The sequence below is a fragment of the Ceratotherium simum genome, chromosome 3 (assembly GCF_057802395.1).
Source record: "Ceratotherium simum simum isolate JZ-2026a chromosome 3, ASM5780239v1, whole genome shotgun sequence".
In the NCBI taxonomy this organism is placed as follows: domain Eukaryota; kingdom Metazoa; phylum Chordata; class Mammalia; order Perissodactyla; family Rhinocerotidae; genus Ceratotherium; species Ceratotherium simum.
The window spans coordinates 23,954,030-23,968,077 of record NC_141902.1 but is presented as its reverse complement, the minus strand read 5'-3'; the positions used below and the strand labels follow the sequence as shown (position 1 = coordinate 23,968,077).

The 14,048-nt window shown below is 53.2% G+C and overlaps 1 protein-coding gene across 1 annotated transcript; it reads right to left on the bottom strand.

The window, feature by feature from the left end:
• Positions 1-3,187: 3,187 nt before the first annotated feature.
• On the bottom strand, positions 3,188-4,907 carry NRL (neural retina leucine zipper). The gene is made up of 2 exons (XM_004421204.2): positions 4,507-4,907; positions 3,188-3,584 (listed from the first exon to the last, which is right to left on the bottom strand). Exons 1-2 carry the CDS (start codon positions 4,885-4,887, stop codon positions 3,252-3,254), a joined length of 714 nt encoding a protein of 237 aa, XP_004421261.1. The 5' UTR covers positions 4,888-4,907; the 3' UTR covers positions 3,188-3,251.
• Positions 4,908-14,048: the final 9,141 nt, after the last annotated feature.

Below are 14,048 nucleotides of genomic sequence, written 5' to 3'. Positions count from 1 at the left end.
CTGCCTCCACCGGATCGACACTCCCTAAGCCTCTCAGTGAGTCCTGGTGGCCCAAAGGGGTGGACACTAGCGGGTGCAAGGTGGGGCTCGGTGGAGCCCGTCTTGGCTGGGTGTGGTGTAGAGGAGGGTGCTTATGACTATCCCACCATCTCCCAGGTGCCTGTCCTGACCCTTGTGACTTGAGTGACCAGTGCCTCTCCCTCTTGGTCCAGCTGTGCTCCTGGGTCCTGGAAGTGAGCGGTGAGCCCTGCCCCCATCTCTCCAGGCCCCACACCCCTCAGCCTTGTGGCCCCTCAGTGACTTTCTTCAGTGATCCTGACTTTCTGGCCGTTAATAAAGGGAACCACTCCTAGCACCTCAGCCTCTACCTATCATGCCTCAGATGCCCATTGTGCAGTTCGGAGCACCCACACGCGCACCATTAAGAAATGAGAACCAGCACCTTCCAAAATCTGAGCCAGAGTTCCAGGAAGCCTGATGTGTCTGCAGGTTCACCCCAACTATGTGCCAGAGGGATCTGAGGCGCCCCTACCCTCACCTCCCAACCCCAGGGGGCCCAGACACCATGAGGGTTAATTACCAGAGCTGGGGGGTTAATAAGGGGCTGTCAAGGGGGCAGGCTGACACCCTCTTACAGCTGTCTCCAGAGAAGCCCAGCTGAGTCTCCCAGGGGGCTGAATCCCGGCCCCCACACAGCTGTGGGGTGAGCCAAGAAGGGGTGTTGGGAGGACTGCAGGAGGCAGCAGGGCTGCTAGTGAATAATGAATACAGAGGGGGCACCTAAGGTCTGTGCAGCCTCGTTTTCCTGGGTATGTGAATGTGTGTGTGTGTGTGTGTGTGTGTGTTCACATACTGCACATCCTGACTCTCCATGAGTGTGGCCTTAATGGTTGGGGAAGTCCAGCTGTGTACTCTTAGTAACAATGGCAGCAAACATTATTTTTTAGCATGTGTGAAGCTTTGTGCTCAGTGCTTAAAATGCATGCACTATCACTAGGTAGTTACCATTACTTTCCCCATTTTCTGACAAAGCAAGCGAGGCTTGATTTAAACTCACCCATAGTCAAAGAAGATCTGGTGGCCCTGGAACTTGAGCCTAGGCCCATCTGGCCAAAGTGCCCACATTCTTAATCACTAGTGTGCAACTTCTGTGTGAGGTGTATCCGTGTCACCCTCGTCTTGAGACCCAGGTGTATGTATACGTGGCCTGACTGTGTGTACGGGTGTAGGTGCCTATGGGTGGGTGTCTCTGCCCGTGTGTGTGCCGTGCAAGGCCTCAGCCAGTCAAGGAAAGTGTGCAAGAGCAGTAGTGGGTCTGGATTGCAGCTCCAGAGGGCGGGCAAGGACACAAGTGATATCCAGAGTGAGGAAGAAGAGCTGGGCTCCTGGAGGGACCCTCCCTGCCCCAGCCTCTCCCTTCAATGATGCTGTGGAAGGGGATGAAGGAGAAGAGACTAAAGGTGCTGCGAGCCTCAGAGAGAGGAGCCAGAGAGGCTGGCCAGAGGCCAGTAGGAGGAAAGGGAGAGGAGAAGAGAAAGAAACCCCAGGGGAGATGGAGTAGAGGCCTCCCATAGCAGGTTCCTGAGTGGAGGAGAGATGAGCTGGGCTAGAGGAGGGGGAGGAGGGAACAAGTACTGTAATGGGAAGAGACAGCTGAGGAGGGGGTGGATAGAGGGGGGCAGAAAGGAAGAGAGACATATGGGAGCCTCTTCCCCACGCCCCACTGCTTCTCCCGTTTATTGTGTCCCTTAGAGGATCTACAACAGTGGCTGGTGAGGTAGCTACTCCCAGCTCAGTGCCTCTGCTCTGCCCAGATCCCTGCCCACTCTCTCCATAGGCTGTTGAACCAGACGGCTGGGTTACCATGGCAACTGTGAGACCTCTGGACAGCCATAGGCAGGCCAAGCAGGTCACTGCTGCTCCCAGGCTTCTGTGCAGTGGTAGTGGGAGGGAGAGGTTCCATCTGGCCCAATCCCCGCCTCTCCACCCCATTTTCATTGGGCCTCCAGAACTGAGATGCACCACTCAGCCTAGGTGGGGGTTTCCCAGTTTCTCTCTCTCTCTCTCTCTCTCCCTCCCTCTCTCTCTCTATCTCTCTCTCTCTCTCTCTCTCTCTCTCTCTCTCTCTCACACACACACACACACACACACACACACACAGAAGCCTGGAGCAAGGATAAAGAATGAATATTTCTTAAATTGCAAGAACATTTAGCCAATAGCGTACAGTTCTGCCTGGACTTCAAGTTTAATTCACAAAAGCTGCATTCTCTTGGCTCCTCATCCTGCTGAGGCAAGTCTCACCTCAGCCCTGAGAGAGGTAGGAGTAGCAGGGGCACCCTATGCAGGTCTGGAGGACCAGTGCGTGGGCTCACCCACTGCCTGGGGTGCAGTCAGGAAGCTAGAGTAGGGCAGGAAATCCCTTTGGTGAAGTTGTCTTGGGGGCTCCCACACTAAGGAGATGCCAGAACTGGAAAAGTGTCAGAAGTCATCCAATCCAAATGACGATTAGATGCAGTAACCGAGACAAAGGGAGCAAGTGATTTGCTCCAGGTGACAGAGGTATCCTGTGGCAGAGCTGAGAACAGTGCCCAGGTCCCCAGACTTCTGCCCAGGATTCTCTCCCAGTCCACACCAGCCACCCCCAGAGTTCCTCCAGCCTTTGCTGCTCTGGGCCCTGGAGGCCACTGGTTGGGTAGAAAGAAAGCCTCTTGGATAGAGTTCTTCGTCTGTCTTGCTAGTGGGAATTGAAATCTTGAAAATGCAATAGTCCTAAAATCGGGAGATTACAAGTCTCGAAAGGAAAATACAGCCTTATTGCTAATTACCACCTTAATGCACTACAGGTTGAAAACCTTGAATTAAAATCTAAACTGAGGGCGGAGCTGCACCACTCCCTCACCTCCCATTCACTGTGTCACCCAGCCGTCGTCCACGCTCCACACACACACAGAGTGCTTGGCACTGGCTCCCGCAGATCTCAGTGTCCAGGTCATGTGGGATGGGGCAGGAGGTGGAGAGTTTCTGTGCACGGCCTGCGTGAGGGGAGGGGACCCCTCTCCCAGAAAATGATCAACATCTAACCTCGGAGCATGCCTTGAGGGTCCAGGGAGTTTGGGAATATTTGTGTGGTCATACAAGGCAGTGTCTGGCACCAGAAGCCTCTCAGTAACCATCTGGTGAATGGTGCCGCTGCCTCCTGGGTGGTGCCTCCCACCCACCTACTCCACCACTCCGCGGCCCCAAGCAGCTCAGAGAAAGAAGTGGGCGTGGTCCCCGGACCCAGGGCCGCTCGAGGTCAGTCGGTCACAGCGAGCCTTGTAGAGGTCGCGCTCCCTGGCCAGACGGGCCACCTCGGCCCGGAGCGCGTCCAGCTGGGCGGCCAGGCGGGCGCGCTCGGCCTCCAGCCCGCGCCGCTGCTGCAGCCGCTTGGAGCGACAGGCCTGCGCGTAACCGCGGTTCTTCAGCGTGCGGCGCCTCTGCTTCAGCCGCAGCGCCTCGTCGCGCCCGCAGCCCCGCAGCTGCCGGTTGAGCTCCCGCACAGACATCGACACCAGCGCCGCGTCCGAAAACCGCTCGGCCAGCTGCAGAGGGAGCGGGCAGAGACCGGGTCAGCGCCGGGTCCTACCCCCTCCACACTCGGATGGCGACGACAGACTGGCCCTGCCCCCAGGGAGGCTCCACCCCTGGCTGCCACCTTTACCTGCATACTCGCCCTGCCACTGAATCTATCTCGCAGTGCAGCCCCGCCCCAGGTCCCAACACGCCCCCGGCCCACGCGGTCCTGGCTGTGGCACTCACGCCCTTTGGGCCCCGCCCCGCGCGGCAGGCCCCGCCTCCCACGGTCAGGCGAGCCAATCGCGCACGTGAACCCGCTCCGCCTCTGCGCTGTCCTCAGCATCAGGCTCCAGACCCACGTGGGTCCAGGGGACCCGCGCCCAGACAGACCCCACCCCTCCAACGAGCCTCGCTCTCTTGTCCTGAAGGCCGCAACCGTGTGACCCTCAAAGGATTTGGATTACATCCTAATGCCCTCAACACCCCCATCTGTGTCTATAATTAATAGGATGAGTCTCAATCCTTCCTGAGAAGGTTGGAGGCTGAGGAAGCACGAAGTCTTGAAAAGGCCAACCTCATTCCCGTAACTCCGCTCCGTTCCACGCACAACCCTTTCCCTGGTGTCCACAGACGGAGTATCTATTTACCTCCCCGTAATCAACCGTTCCCCGACACCCTTTCATTCCCAATCCTCCCCCTTTCCGTGCTCTTCTAACCTTATTTTCTCCCTCTTCGTCGTGGTTCAGCCCACTCATTTCTCGCCGTTTGGAAAAAAGGGAGGGCACAGGATGTAGTGTCCTCTATCTGATTTCTTTCAAGGTCCCCTCTCTTCTCCTGCCCTCTGTCTCTTTCCCCATCTGTAACCCCCTCCAGGAACTCTCCTTCCTCTTTTGGGCTGTCCTCCTCCCTCAGCCTGCCCCCCCTCAGACCAGCTCACTGATCACTCACCTGGGCATGCTGGGCTCCTGTCTCCTCGGGGCTCCCTGGATAGTAGGCTTGGGGCCCCTCACCAGGGACTGGGCTCTGACTCTGCAGCAGCTCCACGGCCTCCTCTGGACTCAGCCCCAGTGCCTCCCCAGCCCCCAGCTGCTGCTGCAGGGTGGCCAGCCAGTACAGCTCCTCCAGGCCTGGCCGGGGACCCTCCGTGGCCCCCACCATGCCTGACTCGCTGAAGGTGGGTGAAGGAGGCACTGAGCTGTAGGGTGTGGAGCCCAGTGAGGCTGTGGGGAGGCCAGATCGCCCCTCAGAGGGTTCCCGCTTTACCTCAAATTTCATCAAGTCAAAGTCATTGACATATTCCATGGCCAGGGGGCTGGGAGGCAGTGCCATTCTGGGGCTGGATTGGGAGGCGTGCACCTGCAAAAAAGAGGAGAGGGTTGGAGCACCTGAAGGCTGCCTGTCAGCTTCCTTCACCAAAACCTGCTTCCTGCAAAGCCCATGTGCCCTGGAGCCAGAGTTCTGGAAAGCCTGGGTGATAGTCCAGCCCTTTCTCTACATAGTCACCTCCAGGCTGGGGGGCAACATTTTAGGTGGCAGGGGCTCCTGATCCGTGGCAAGCAGCTTAAAGGCCTGAATGAGGAAGAGGATAGCACCAGCCTCTGGCCCCACTGGTGCCTCTGGGGTCTATGAAAAACAAGAGGAATATGGCAGTGCTCCCAACTTTAGTGATGGGAAATGCTGAGAGGCTCTGTCATCTCAAGAGGCATAATTTCGTTTCCGAGCAATTAAAAAAATTTGCTTAATTAACTGTGACAGAATATGTGTATATTTTAGGACAATGGGAAGGCACATATGCTGTGAATTTTAATATATAAGGATAACATGCTGTGATACCTCTCTGTATCTCAGAGTCCCAGGGCAATGCCTTGCATACAGAAGACCCTCGGTGCACATCTGTTCTATGGATTAATCAATTAATGAATCCCTTTTATAGCAGCAAAAGACTTTCCAAGGAAAAAAGAAAGGTCCCAGAATCAGTTCTAGAAAGATCAGGACTGAGTGGTGACAACCTTTTCCCAAGGCCAATTGCTCCAAGGGGAATGAAGCAAGACTGGTTTTCCCCGCTTTGTTCAGAACCTGCTCTGCTGTGTGAACTTGAGCAGACCATCTTCCCCTTTCTGACTCCAGTTTCCCCTTCTATTCAATGAAGGCAGTTAGACTTCAACATTTCCCAAAGAGTGTTCTGTGAAACACTAAGTCTGAGAAATACCCAAGAAGAGGTCTATGCTCAGATAATTTTGAGAAATACTGCCTCCATCCCCATCTCTTGCAGATTCACAAAGCACAGCAGCATATTAATCTGAGAAGTCCTTCAGTAAACCATCTGTTTGACTTTGACACAGAGTGTCCTGAACTTATGTCCCCAAGATGCTCTCCTCCCTGTTATCAGCCATGGAGCAGGTGCTCACCTAGGAACCTCTGGCTAGATGACCTCAGAGATCCTTCCCAGGCTGCAAGTCCCGAACTCTAGCCCAACTCCCAGTTCCAACAGCCCCACCAGCAGCCCCAGAAGGGGCAAGACAGGGAGTGCTCATCCCCAGGGCTTAGCATTTGGCTCCATCTTGATGCCCCAAGCCTAGGCAGCCCTCTTTCCAACAACATCTCAGACCCCCAGGCTCTGCCCAGAGAGGTGGGAGGAAGGACCAGGCTTCTCTTTCTTCCTGTCCCAGGGAACCAAGGAAGGGTTGTTGCCCATCTATTGAGCTCCTCACCTTTGAGAGGACAGAGGGGTTGGGAACAAAGACACAGATTAAAGGAACTGATCCTTGGCAGGGAGGAGATAGCCAGCCACTGAGAGAGGTGTCCAGAGAGAATTGGATGAAGAGATAAGTGAGGGGGTTGTTTACCTTTCTGAAGTGAGAGCAGTGAGAGACATAAGGCCAGTCAGGGTGGGAGTGGGGCAGGGGACAAAAGTGTGAGGACTCCTGAAAACAGGCAACAGAGAGCAGACGTCGGAGGAGGGGGTTTTGGTGAGAGGCCTGGCACCCAGGTGGGCCCTGGACATACTCACTTTAGGGATGACGGAGATGATGTGGTCAGTGTCAGAGCCAGGTGGGCACAGCTTCCCCAGAGACTGGAGGCCCCATCGAGCGGGGCCTGGTGCCTCTGAGCTCAGAACAGGGGGCTGTGGGCACAGAGCCCAAAGGGCACTCTTAAAGGGCCAGCTCTCTGAGGTCATCTGTGGTCCTCAGGCCTCCAGCCAATGAGATAAGGGGATCATTTGCATATCTCATTGGCCAGGGGGGTTGCGTGGAATGAGAGGAGAAGACAGGTATGCTTGCTCTCAAGGAAGGAAAGGGGGCATCTTCCCCAACAAAGCTCGACACTGATAGTCTGACGCACATGTGCTCTGCTTCCCTGTATGGAGAGCCGCATTGGCCCAACCACCACCCTCATGTGAACACAACCCTCAGCCCTGGGTGACTGAGAGCCTGGGACTGGAAAAGAGGACCAGACAAGGCTCTGCAGCCCCTTGTCAATGTTTTGGGGTGTACAAGCTCTCCTGAATCCACTCTCACCTGCCCTGTTGAGTCTGTTTCCTGTTTCCAGGAATCTTCACATTTCTGCCCCCTGCCTCACTCCCACTGTATCTGGTCTCATGCCCCTCACAGCTATCGCAACAAAGCAACCCTCCCCACACAGAGCAACCCTCCCCACGGTGAGTCTCCAGGACTCAGCCATCCAATCCTCAGTCTCTCCCACTCTTGCTGACTCAGCCCTGGGACAGGCAGCCCAGCTGGGGAGAAGGAGCAGGAGAAGGGAGAATGGGGAAGTCTGCTGCTTCCTTCTGGGCCACCTCGGGACACTGAAATCTAATCACCACCAATCCATCTGAGACACTTTTGTAACTGCCCTCAGATGCCCTCTGCTTCCTCTCACCTTTTCCCCCATGTGTCTCTGTCCCTCCCTTTTCCTCTGTCACTCATCCTGGTTCCCAGATGGCTGGAGGCTGACCTACATTTTCAGCCTAATCCCCTAACACCTCTTAGAGCTATCATCCCCGAGTAGAAGTTGGAACAGGGATACTAGGAATTAGCCAAGGAGTTGTTTAAACCTGTCTGAAGCTGTTTAAATAAGGTCTGTGCTAGAATAGAACTCCAAGAGTTAAAGGCTATTCCCTATCTTCTGAGGACACCCAAACACTCCCATGGGGTTAACAGGTCCTCTTTCCCAGCCCAAAGAGAGACCTGGGTGCCCATCAGCCCCAAAGATCATCAATTATAAAAATTAACCTGGTCCCAGCCTTAGGTGTTGGGTGAAAAGCTAGTAGATTCAGATGATCTAAGGCAGTGGTTCTCAAAGTGTGGTCCCCAGAACAGCAGCATCACCTGGGAACTTGTTAGAAATGTACATTCTGTGGTCTCACCTCAAGGCTACTGAATCAGAATCTCTGGGGATGCGGTCAAAAAAAATCTGTGTTTTGATAAGCCTTCCAGGCAATTTCGATGAACACTAAAGTTTGAGAACCACTGCTCTATAGAATGCCTAAGGTCAACTCAGCTTCCCTTGTTGTGTGACACTGTGTGTGTGTGTGTCTGTGTGTGTGTGTGTGTGTCTGTGTGTGTGGTCTCTCCTGCCATGCTCTCTACACAAATGTAAGAAGATCTAGATCAGATGACATCTCTCTCTTCCCACACCTGGCCTCCATTTTATGGAGCAGAGACCATTGTCATTACCCCAGTAGAAAGTCTTCTCAGTGTGATTGCCTGCATCTAGTGCTGTTTTTGCAGAAGAACCAAAAAGCCCAAGGGAACAAGGCCACAAAATGGGAATGGGGATCACGGAGAAAGGGAAACCACACACATGCCTGTGGAATGTGAGTCTAAGGCAAATAGCCAGGAAGAGACCCCAGAATTTCCCCGGTTGAAGAAGGAATAGGAAGTGTTGAATGCAGCCCCTTTTTCATGCCTGGTCTGGCCTGGCCAGACACTTGCCCCCCAGCAGCTGTCAAGTCTGCACTGATCCTCTTGTTTACTGGAGAGCTCAAGGAGAGGTGGGAGGGCTAAGCTGCTAATGAGCTAAAGGAGTCAGACTAAACAAGCTCAGGCGAGTTGAGCTGTTCAGGGCTCAGACCAGGCACCACTGACCAGGGAAAGGAGTCCGGGGAGTGAGGGCTGGGCCAGGGGAAAGGATCAAGGACACAGAGGCAGGCTGCGGCAGCCAGAGGGGACCCAGGAGGTGGTTAATGGGTTCTCTTCGTGGTGACGGGGCTAGGGGGAGGGGGAATGCAAGCTGAGACTGACTGGCTAAAGGACATCTGGGGACAGGGGAATAGGCATGAAAGAGATGAAGCCAGGTGGATTCTGGGAATGACAGAACAGAGGAAGGGAGGCAAGAAGACTTAGGGAAGGAGGCAGCAAGTATAGACCTGGGATAGAGGGCAGAACAAGTCAGGGGTTCCCCAGGGACTTGGACAGAAGGAGGCAGAGGGATGTAGGCACGTGGAAGAGCTGGGCAAACAGCCCTGGGGAAGTCTAAGAGAGAGGAGGGCTTCGGGGAGGGAACCAGGAAGGGAGTAAAGGGTAACAAGAAAGGTCATGGGAGCAAGGGAAGAGAAGAAAGAATAGAAGAAAAAAGGGCCAGAGGGAAGTAAGATTGGGAACCAAACACTAGAAACAAATCCAGAGGAATAGACAGGTGGATGGTCAGGCCACAGAGAGAGAGCAGTGGCCAAAGGACAAAAAGGTACAAAGATATGGACAGAGGGATGCTGGACCATGGGGAAAGAGAGCCAGGCAGGCAAAGGGCCTGGAGGAGTGGGGTACAACATAAAGAGGAAAGAGAGGAGAGAGGACAGTCAGTAATCCAGGATGCCGTCACCATCTCCTCTGTCCTGCACCCCCATTTTCAGAACCCTGTAAGACTCTTTATCATTCCCAGTTCTGGCTTTTCGTATCTAAATCTTCAGTGAGGGATCCAAATGGATCCAAATCCTCAAACCTTGTACATTCAATTGATGAATATTTATTAAACACCTACTTTGTACCAGCACTGTGCTAGGCTGAGACAACTCAGTAAATCAGACTGACACTAGCCCTCCCTTCATGGAACTTACAGATTAAAACAGAGAAACATCAATTTATTGCTGTTGGGCCCCAGGCAAGAGTGGCCCCTGCCCTGGGCCCTGTGCTTTGGAAGGCTCCACTCTGGCCCTCTTCTGGCTGTGTACCATGGAGTGAGGAGTCCAGCCCTCCTCTGCCCACATCCCTATCCCCTTCTGGACCACACTCCAGACACCTAAGAATTCCCTGCCCAACGGGCCCCAAGCCCACTTCTAGGGTTTGCCCTCCCAAGAGTGGACCACACTACCTGTACACACATCCCTAGACCCAATGGGTGGCCAAGGGGTGGCTGTTTGCAGGAGGCTGTGGGCAGATTTGGGATGTGTAGACAGGGAGGTCCACACGTGGGCACATGAGGCCCCTCACAGTACACTATGGTGTCAGAGGTGCGATAAGAAGTGGGTCCGAGGGCCAGGGGCCGAAAGCTGCCTCTCCCCACACCACTGCATTCTGCTGTGGAATCCTAGGGATCCCAAATAAAATCCAAATTTGAACCAAAGTCCAGACCATTACATATTTATTTGTCAAGGTAGAAGAATAGAACATATTTTATTTAACAGTTTGTTAGCTTGAGTTATACATTTTACATAAGGTTTGTGAGCCTCAATCTGTACTCCTGCTCCAAGCCCTATATATGTTAAGGATGGGCCTACATGAAAAGAAACTGTTGCAACTGAGGCGAGTGCTATGAAGGAGAAGGGCAGGGTGCTATGAGATTGTATTTCGTGAAGACCTAATCTATTTCGTGAAGACCTAATCTAACGCCGGGGCATGGGAGCGGGAGGCATTGCAGGACAGCTTGCCTAAGGAAGTCACATTAAACTGAGACTGGTCAGGTGAGTAAGAAGTAACCATGCCTGGAGGTGTGCAGAAGGTGAGGATTCCAAGCTGCAGGAACAATATACGCAAAGACTCTGGGCAGGAAAGAGGTAGAGATGTTCACGAAACTGAAAAAAGACCAATGTAGCCAGAGAGTGGAAACCAAGGAAGGTGGGAAGAATGGTGGTAGGCGAGGGTGGAGAAGTCGGCAGGGGCTAGATCATGCAGAGCCTCGTAGGCCAAGTTGAGGATGTGGGCGTTATTCTAAGAGCAGTGAGAAGCTACTAAAGGATTTTCAGCAGGGACGTGACGTGATCAGATTGTGTTTGGAAAGATCCCTTTGGATCTAGTGTGGAGGGGGGCAAAAATGGAATCAGAGTCAGATAAGAGGGTTACTGCAGTATCCAAGTTGAGTTTGAGTTTGGGGGTTATCTTAAGCTGGAAACCAACTCCGAGACGGAAACTTGTGTACAGGTGGTTTATTGGGGAAGACTGTCCAAGGGAGTGAGAGGGAAACGTTGAAATGCCTTGCAGTTGCAACAGATGTTTCGGTTGATCCCATAAGAGCTCTGGAGCTGGGATGGACCTTCAGAGTTGTCCCAAATTGAGGCAAGGGGGCAGGCCTTTGTACCCCTGCAACACCCAGTCACTGGATACACACTGCCCCAGGAAAGGGATGTTGCATTTGGCAAGATAGCTGCCTTCAGCCACAGGTAGTGCTCAGGGAAGCACTCAGCTGTGAGCCATCAGTGGGCAACACTCAGCGGCCGGGACAGTGAGCACCATGATCCTGAAGGGAAGATCTGGGCGGCACTCCACAGCATCCACTGCAGGAGTCTGTGAGATATCCAAGGGCCGACCCAGAGGGCCCTGAGAAGGAGAAAATGCAGACCAGGGCAAGGTTGGTCACACCCTGCCCTCTGGTGGTGCGCCATGGACACTGGGCCAGGCTTGGGGGAAGGCCAAGGAACTAAACAAAAGTGTGTGGCAGATAAGGGGCATCAGCAGTCCAAGGAAATCCTCACGGGAGCCCCTTGCTCAGTCTTCCTCAAGTTAAGGAAGGAAGGAATGGGGGCGGATTCAGAATCATTGGACTCCTCCGTTTTTTCATTCAACCAACATTTATTAAATGCCTATTTTAGGCCAGATTCTGCTGGGAGCTAGGATAAAAACTAGACTAAAATTTGGATCCTTCTCTCAAGAAGCTAACACTCTGGTGAGCATTACAGAGCTACAAAAACAACTATAATCAAGTGTGATAAGTACAAAACTAGAGGTATGTACACAGTATAGAACTAACAGAGATGACATAGATGTTAATTCTAAGGGGCAAACTGACTTCATGTAGGAGGTGATGTTAATTTAAGTCTGAAGGGCAGAAAGAGTTCACGGAAGTGCTCTGGAAACTGCAGAGCGCGGTATGTGGGCGAGAAGGTGGCAAGTAGGGAGGTGGGGTGATAACGTGGGAGAAATAGGAGCCAGATTAGGAAGGACGTCAGTTGCCATGTGATAGGAAGCCTTGAAGGGATTTTAAGCCTGAGAATGACTTTTTTTTTTAAATGATAAATCAAGGGGACAGTATAGGATTGCAGGGGAAAAAACAATTTGGTAGAGTCAGAAAGATGTAGATTCAGATATCATTTCTCCTGCTGACCAGCTATATGACTTTGAGCAAATGACCTAACGTCTGAAAGCCTCAGTGTCCACATCTGTAAAACAGGATTGTTGTGAAACTGAATGAGAGTATACACGTCAAGCTGCTGGCACAGCGCCTGGCACCTAGTGTCCATACAATAAACATTATCCCTCTCTCTCAGTTTTTCAAAGTGAACTTGAGTGCAGAGTCTGGAGGGTTACCTGGTGGGAGGGAGAGGGGGTGGCATTTGAAGAGGCAGGAGGCCAAGAGGTAGCTTGGAAGCTGTCACCTGAAGCCAGGTGAGAGATAAGCCTGAGCTAAGGCAGTGGCCATAGGGATAGACACAGCTCTGAGAGCTAATTGTGAAGTACAAATCCAAAGGTCCTGGTGTCTGATTGGCTATGGAGGATAAGAAAGGAATAGTCTAGACCGATTCACGTTCCTCTGGGGCCAGTGGCTAGATGGCAGTGCCATTCCCTGAGATAGGGAGCCAGGAGAGCAGATACAGGATTATGAAAGAGATGATGACCTTAGGTAGGTCGACCATGCTGCCACCAGTGTGCACACCTTTACGTTCAAAGGGTGGCCAAAGAGGCAGCTGTTTGCAGCAAGGTAGGTGTGGACAGAGTTGGATGTAGGGACTAAAGGGAAGAGTCGCAAATACACACACGAGGTCAAATGCAGGATGGAGACTAGGCGGAAGAATGAGGGCCAGCAGCAAGCCCAAAGCTGGAGACCTGCACTCCTTGTCCCACTATGTTCCAGCACAGAACTCTGAGAAAAATAAGAATCAAGACTGGTTCTGTTGCAAATGGCAGAAATCCACTTAAAATTAGCTTGAGCAAAAGAATTTTATTGACTCCAATAGCCAAAATCACGAATCTATCGCTCTCCATCCCTCTGCTCTGCTTCCTCTAGGCTGACTTCCATCTCAGGCAGGATTCTGCTTTGCAGTGACAAGCTGACACCCAGCAGCTCCAGGCTTATATTCTACCAGCTCAGCAACCCCAGCAGGAAGAGAGCTCATTTTGAAAGTTTACAGAAAAGGCCCCAGAGAGAGACATCATGCCCATCCCTGAACATTCCCAATTTCTACGGCCAGAGAGAGAAACACAGAAATTGGTCAAGCTGAAAGCCTGACTCCAGGAGACCCACATGACCACACAGACTGGGGAGGTGGCTCCCCAAAGGAGCACCAGGGTGCCATTATCAGAAAGGGGCAGATGCCTACCACAGACAGGTTAAGTTTGACATGCGGTGGCATTTGGGGTGATATCCAGTGGTCTCAAGTTGAAGAGAGATGTCTGGATGGAGATATAACTTGAGAAATTACCTAAGGACTTTATGGTGGTGGTTGAGTGGGGCAGATGAGTCCTCCAGAGGAATATGGAAAGAATGACCAGGGCAGAGGCCCAAAGAAGAGACTCTGGGGTGGAGAGACCCCACCACTTCACCGTGAGGCAGAAGGGAGCTCTGATCAAGGGGGGAAGAAACAGGGATTTGGGAGTTGGGGACTGAGGGGCTCTTACCATTGGGGCCCTGGAAAACTGAGGGGCCCAGTCCCCAGGAAAAAGAGGACAGGCAGTGCCACAGACACACACACACACACACACACACACACACACCGCTTCCAGACTTCCATCCCCCGTGGGCTCCGGCCCCTGGCCTCGCCCCTCGTTCCTAGCTTGTTTACCACCTAATGTCTCCCAACGGCTACCACTCAGGAGCAAGAGTCCTCAGAGTTACATCATGTGCAGGGGGCGAGGTGGAGCAGAGGGCGGGGCCTCCAGGAGCGGGGATCCGAGGAGAGGACCCAGTTCTCCAATGGGAAAGATGGATTTGGGGACTAGGATGCAGGGGGTGGGGCAGCGGCTGGGCGGACCTGGGGCCCGGAGCCCGGGGGCCAGGATTGCTGGCCAGCTGGGGGGCGGAGAGAGGGTCGTGCAAGCCCTGCTAGGTTCCGCCCCTGCGCC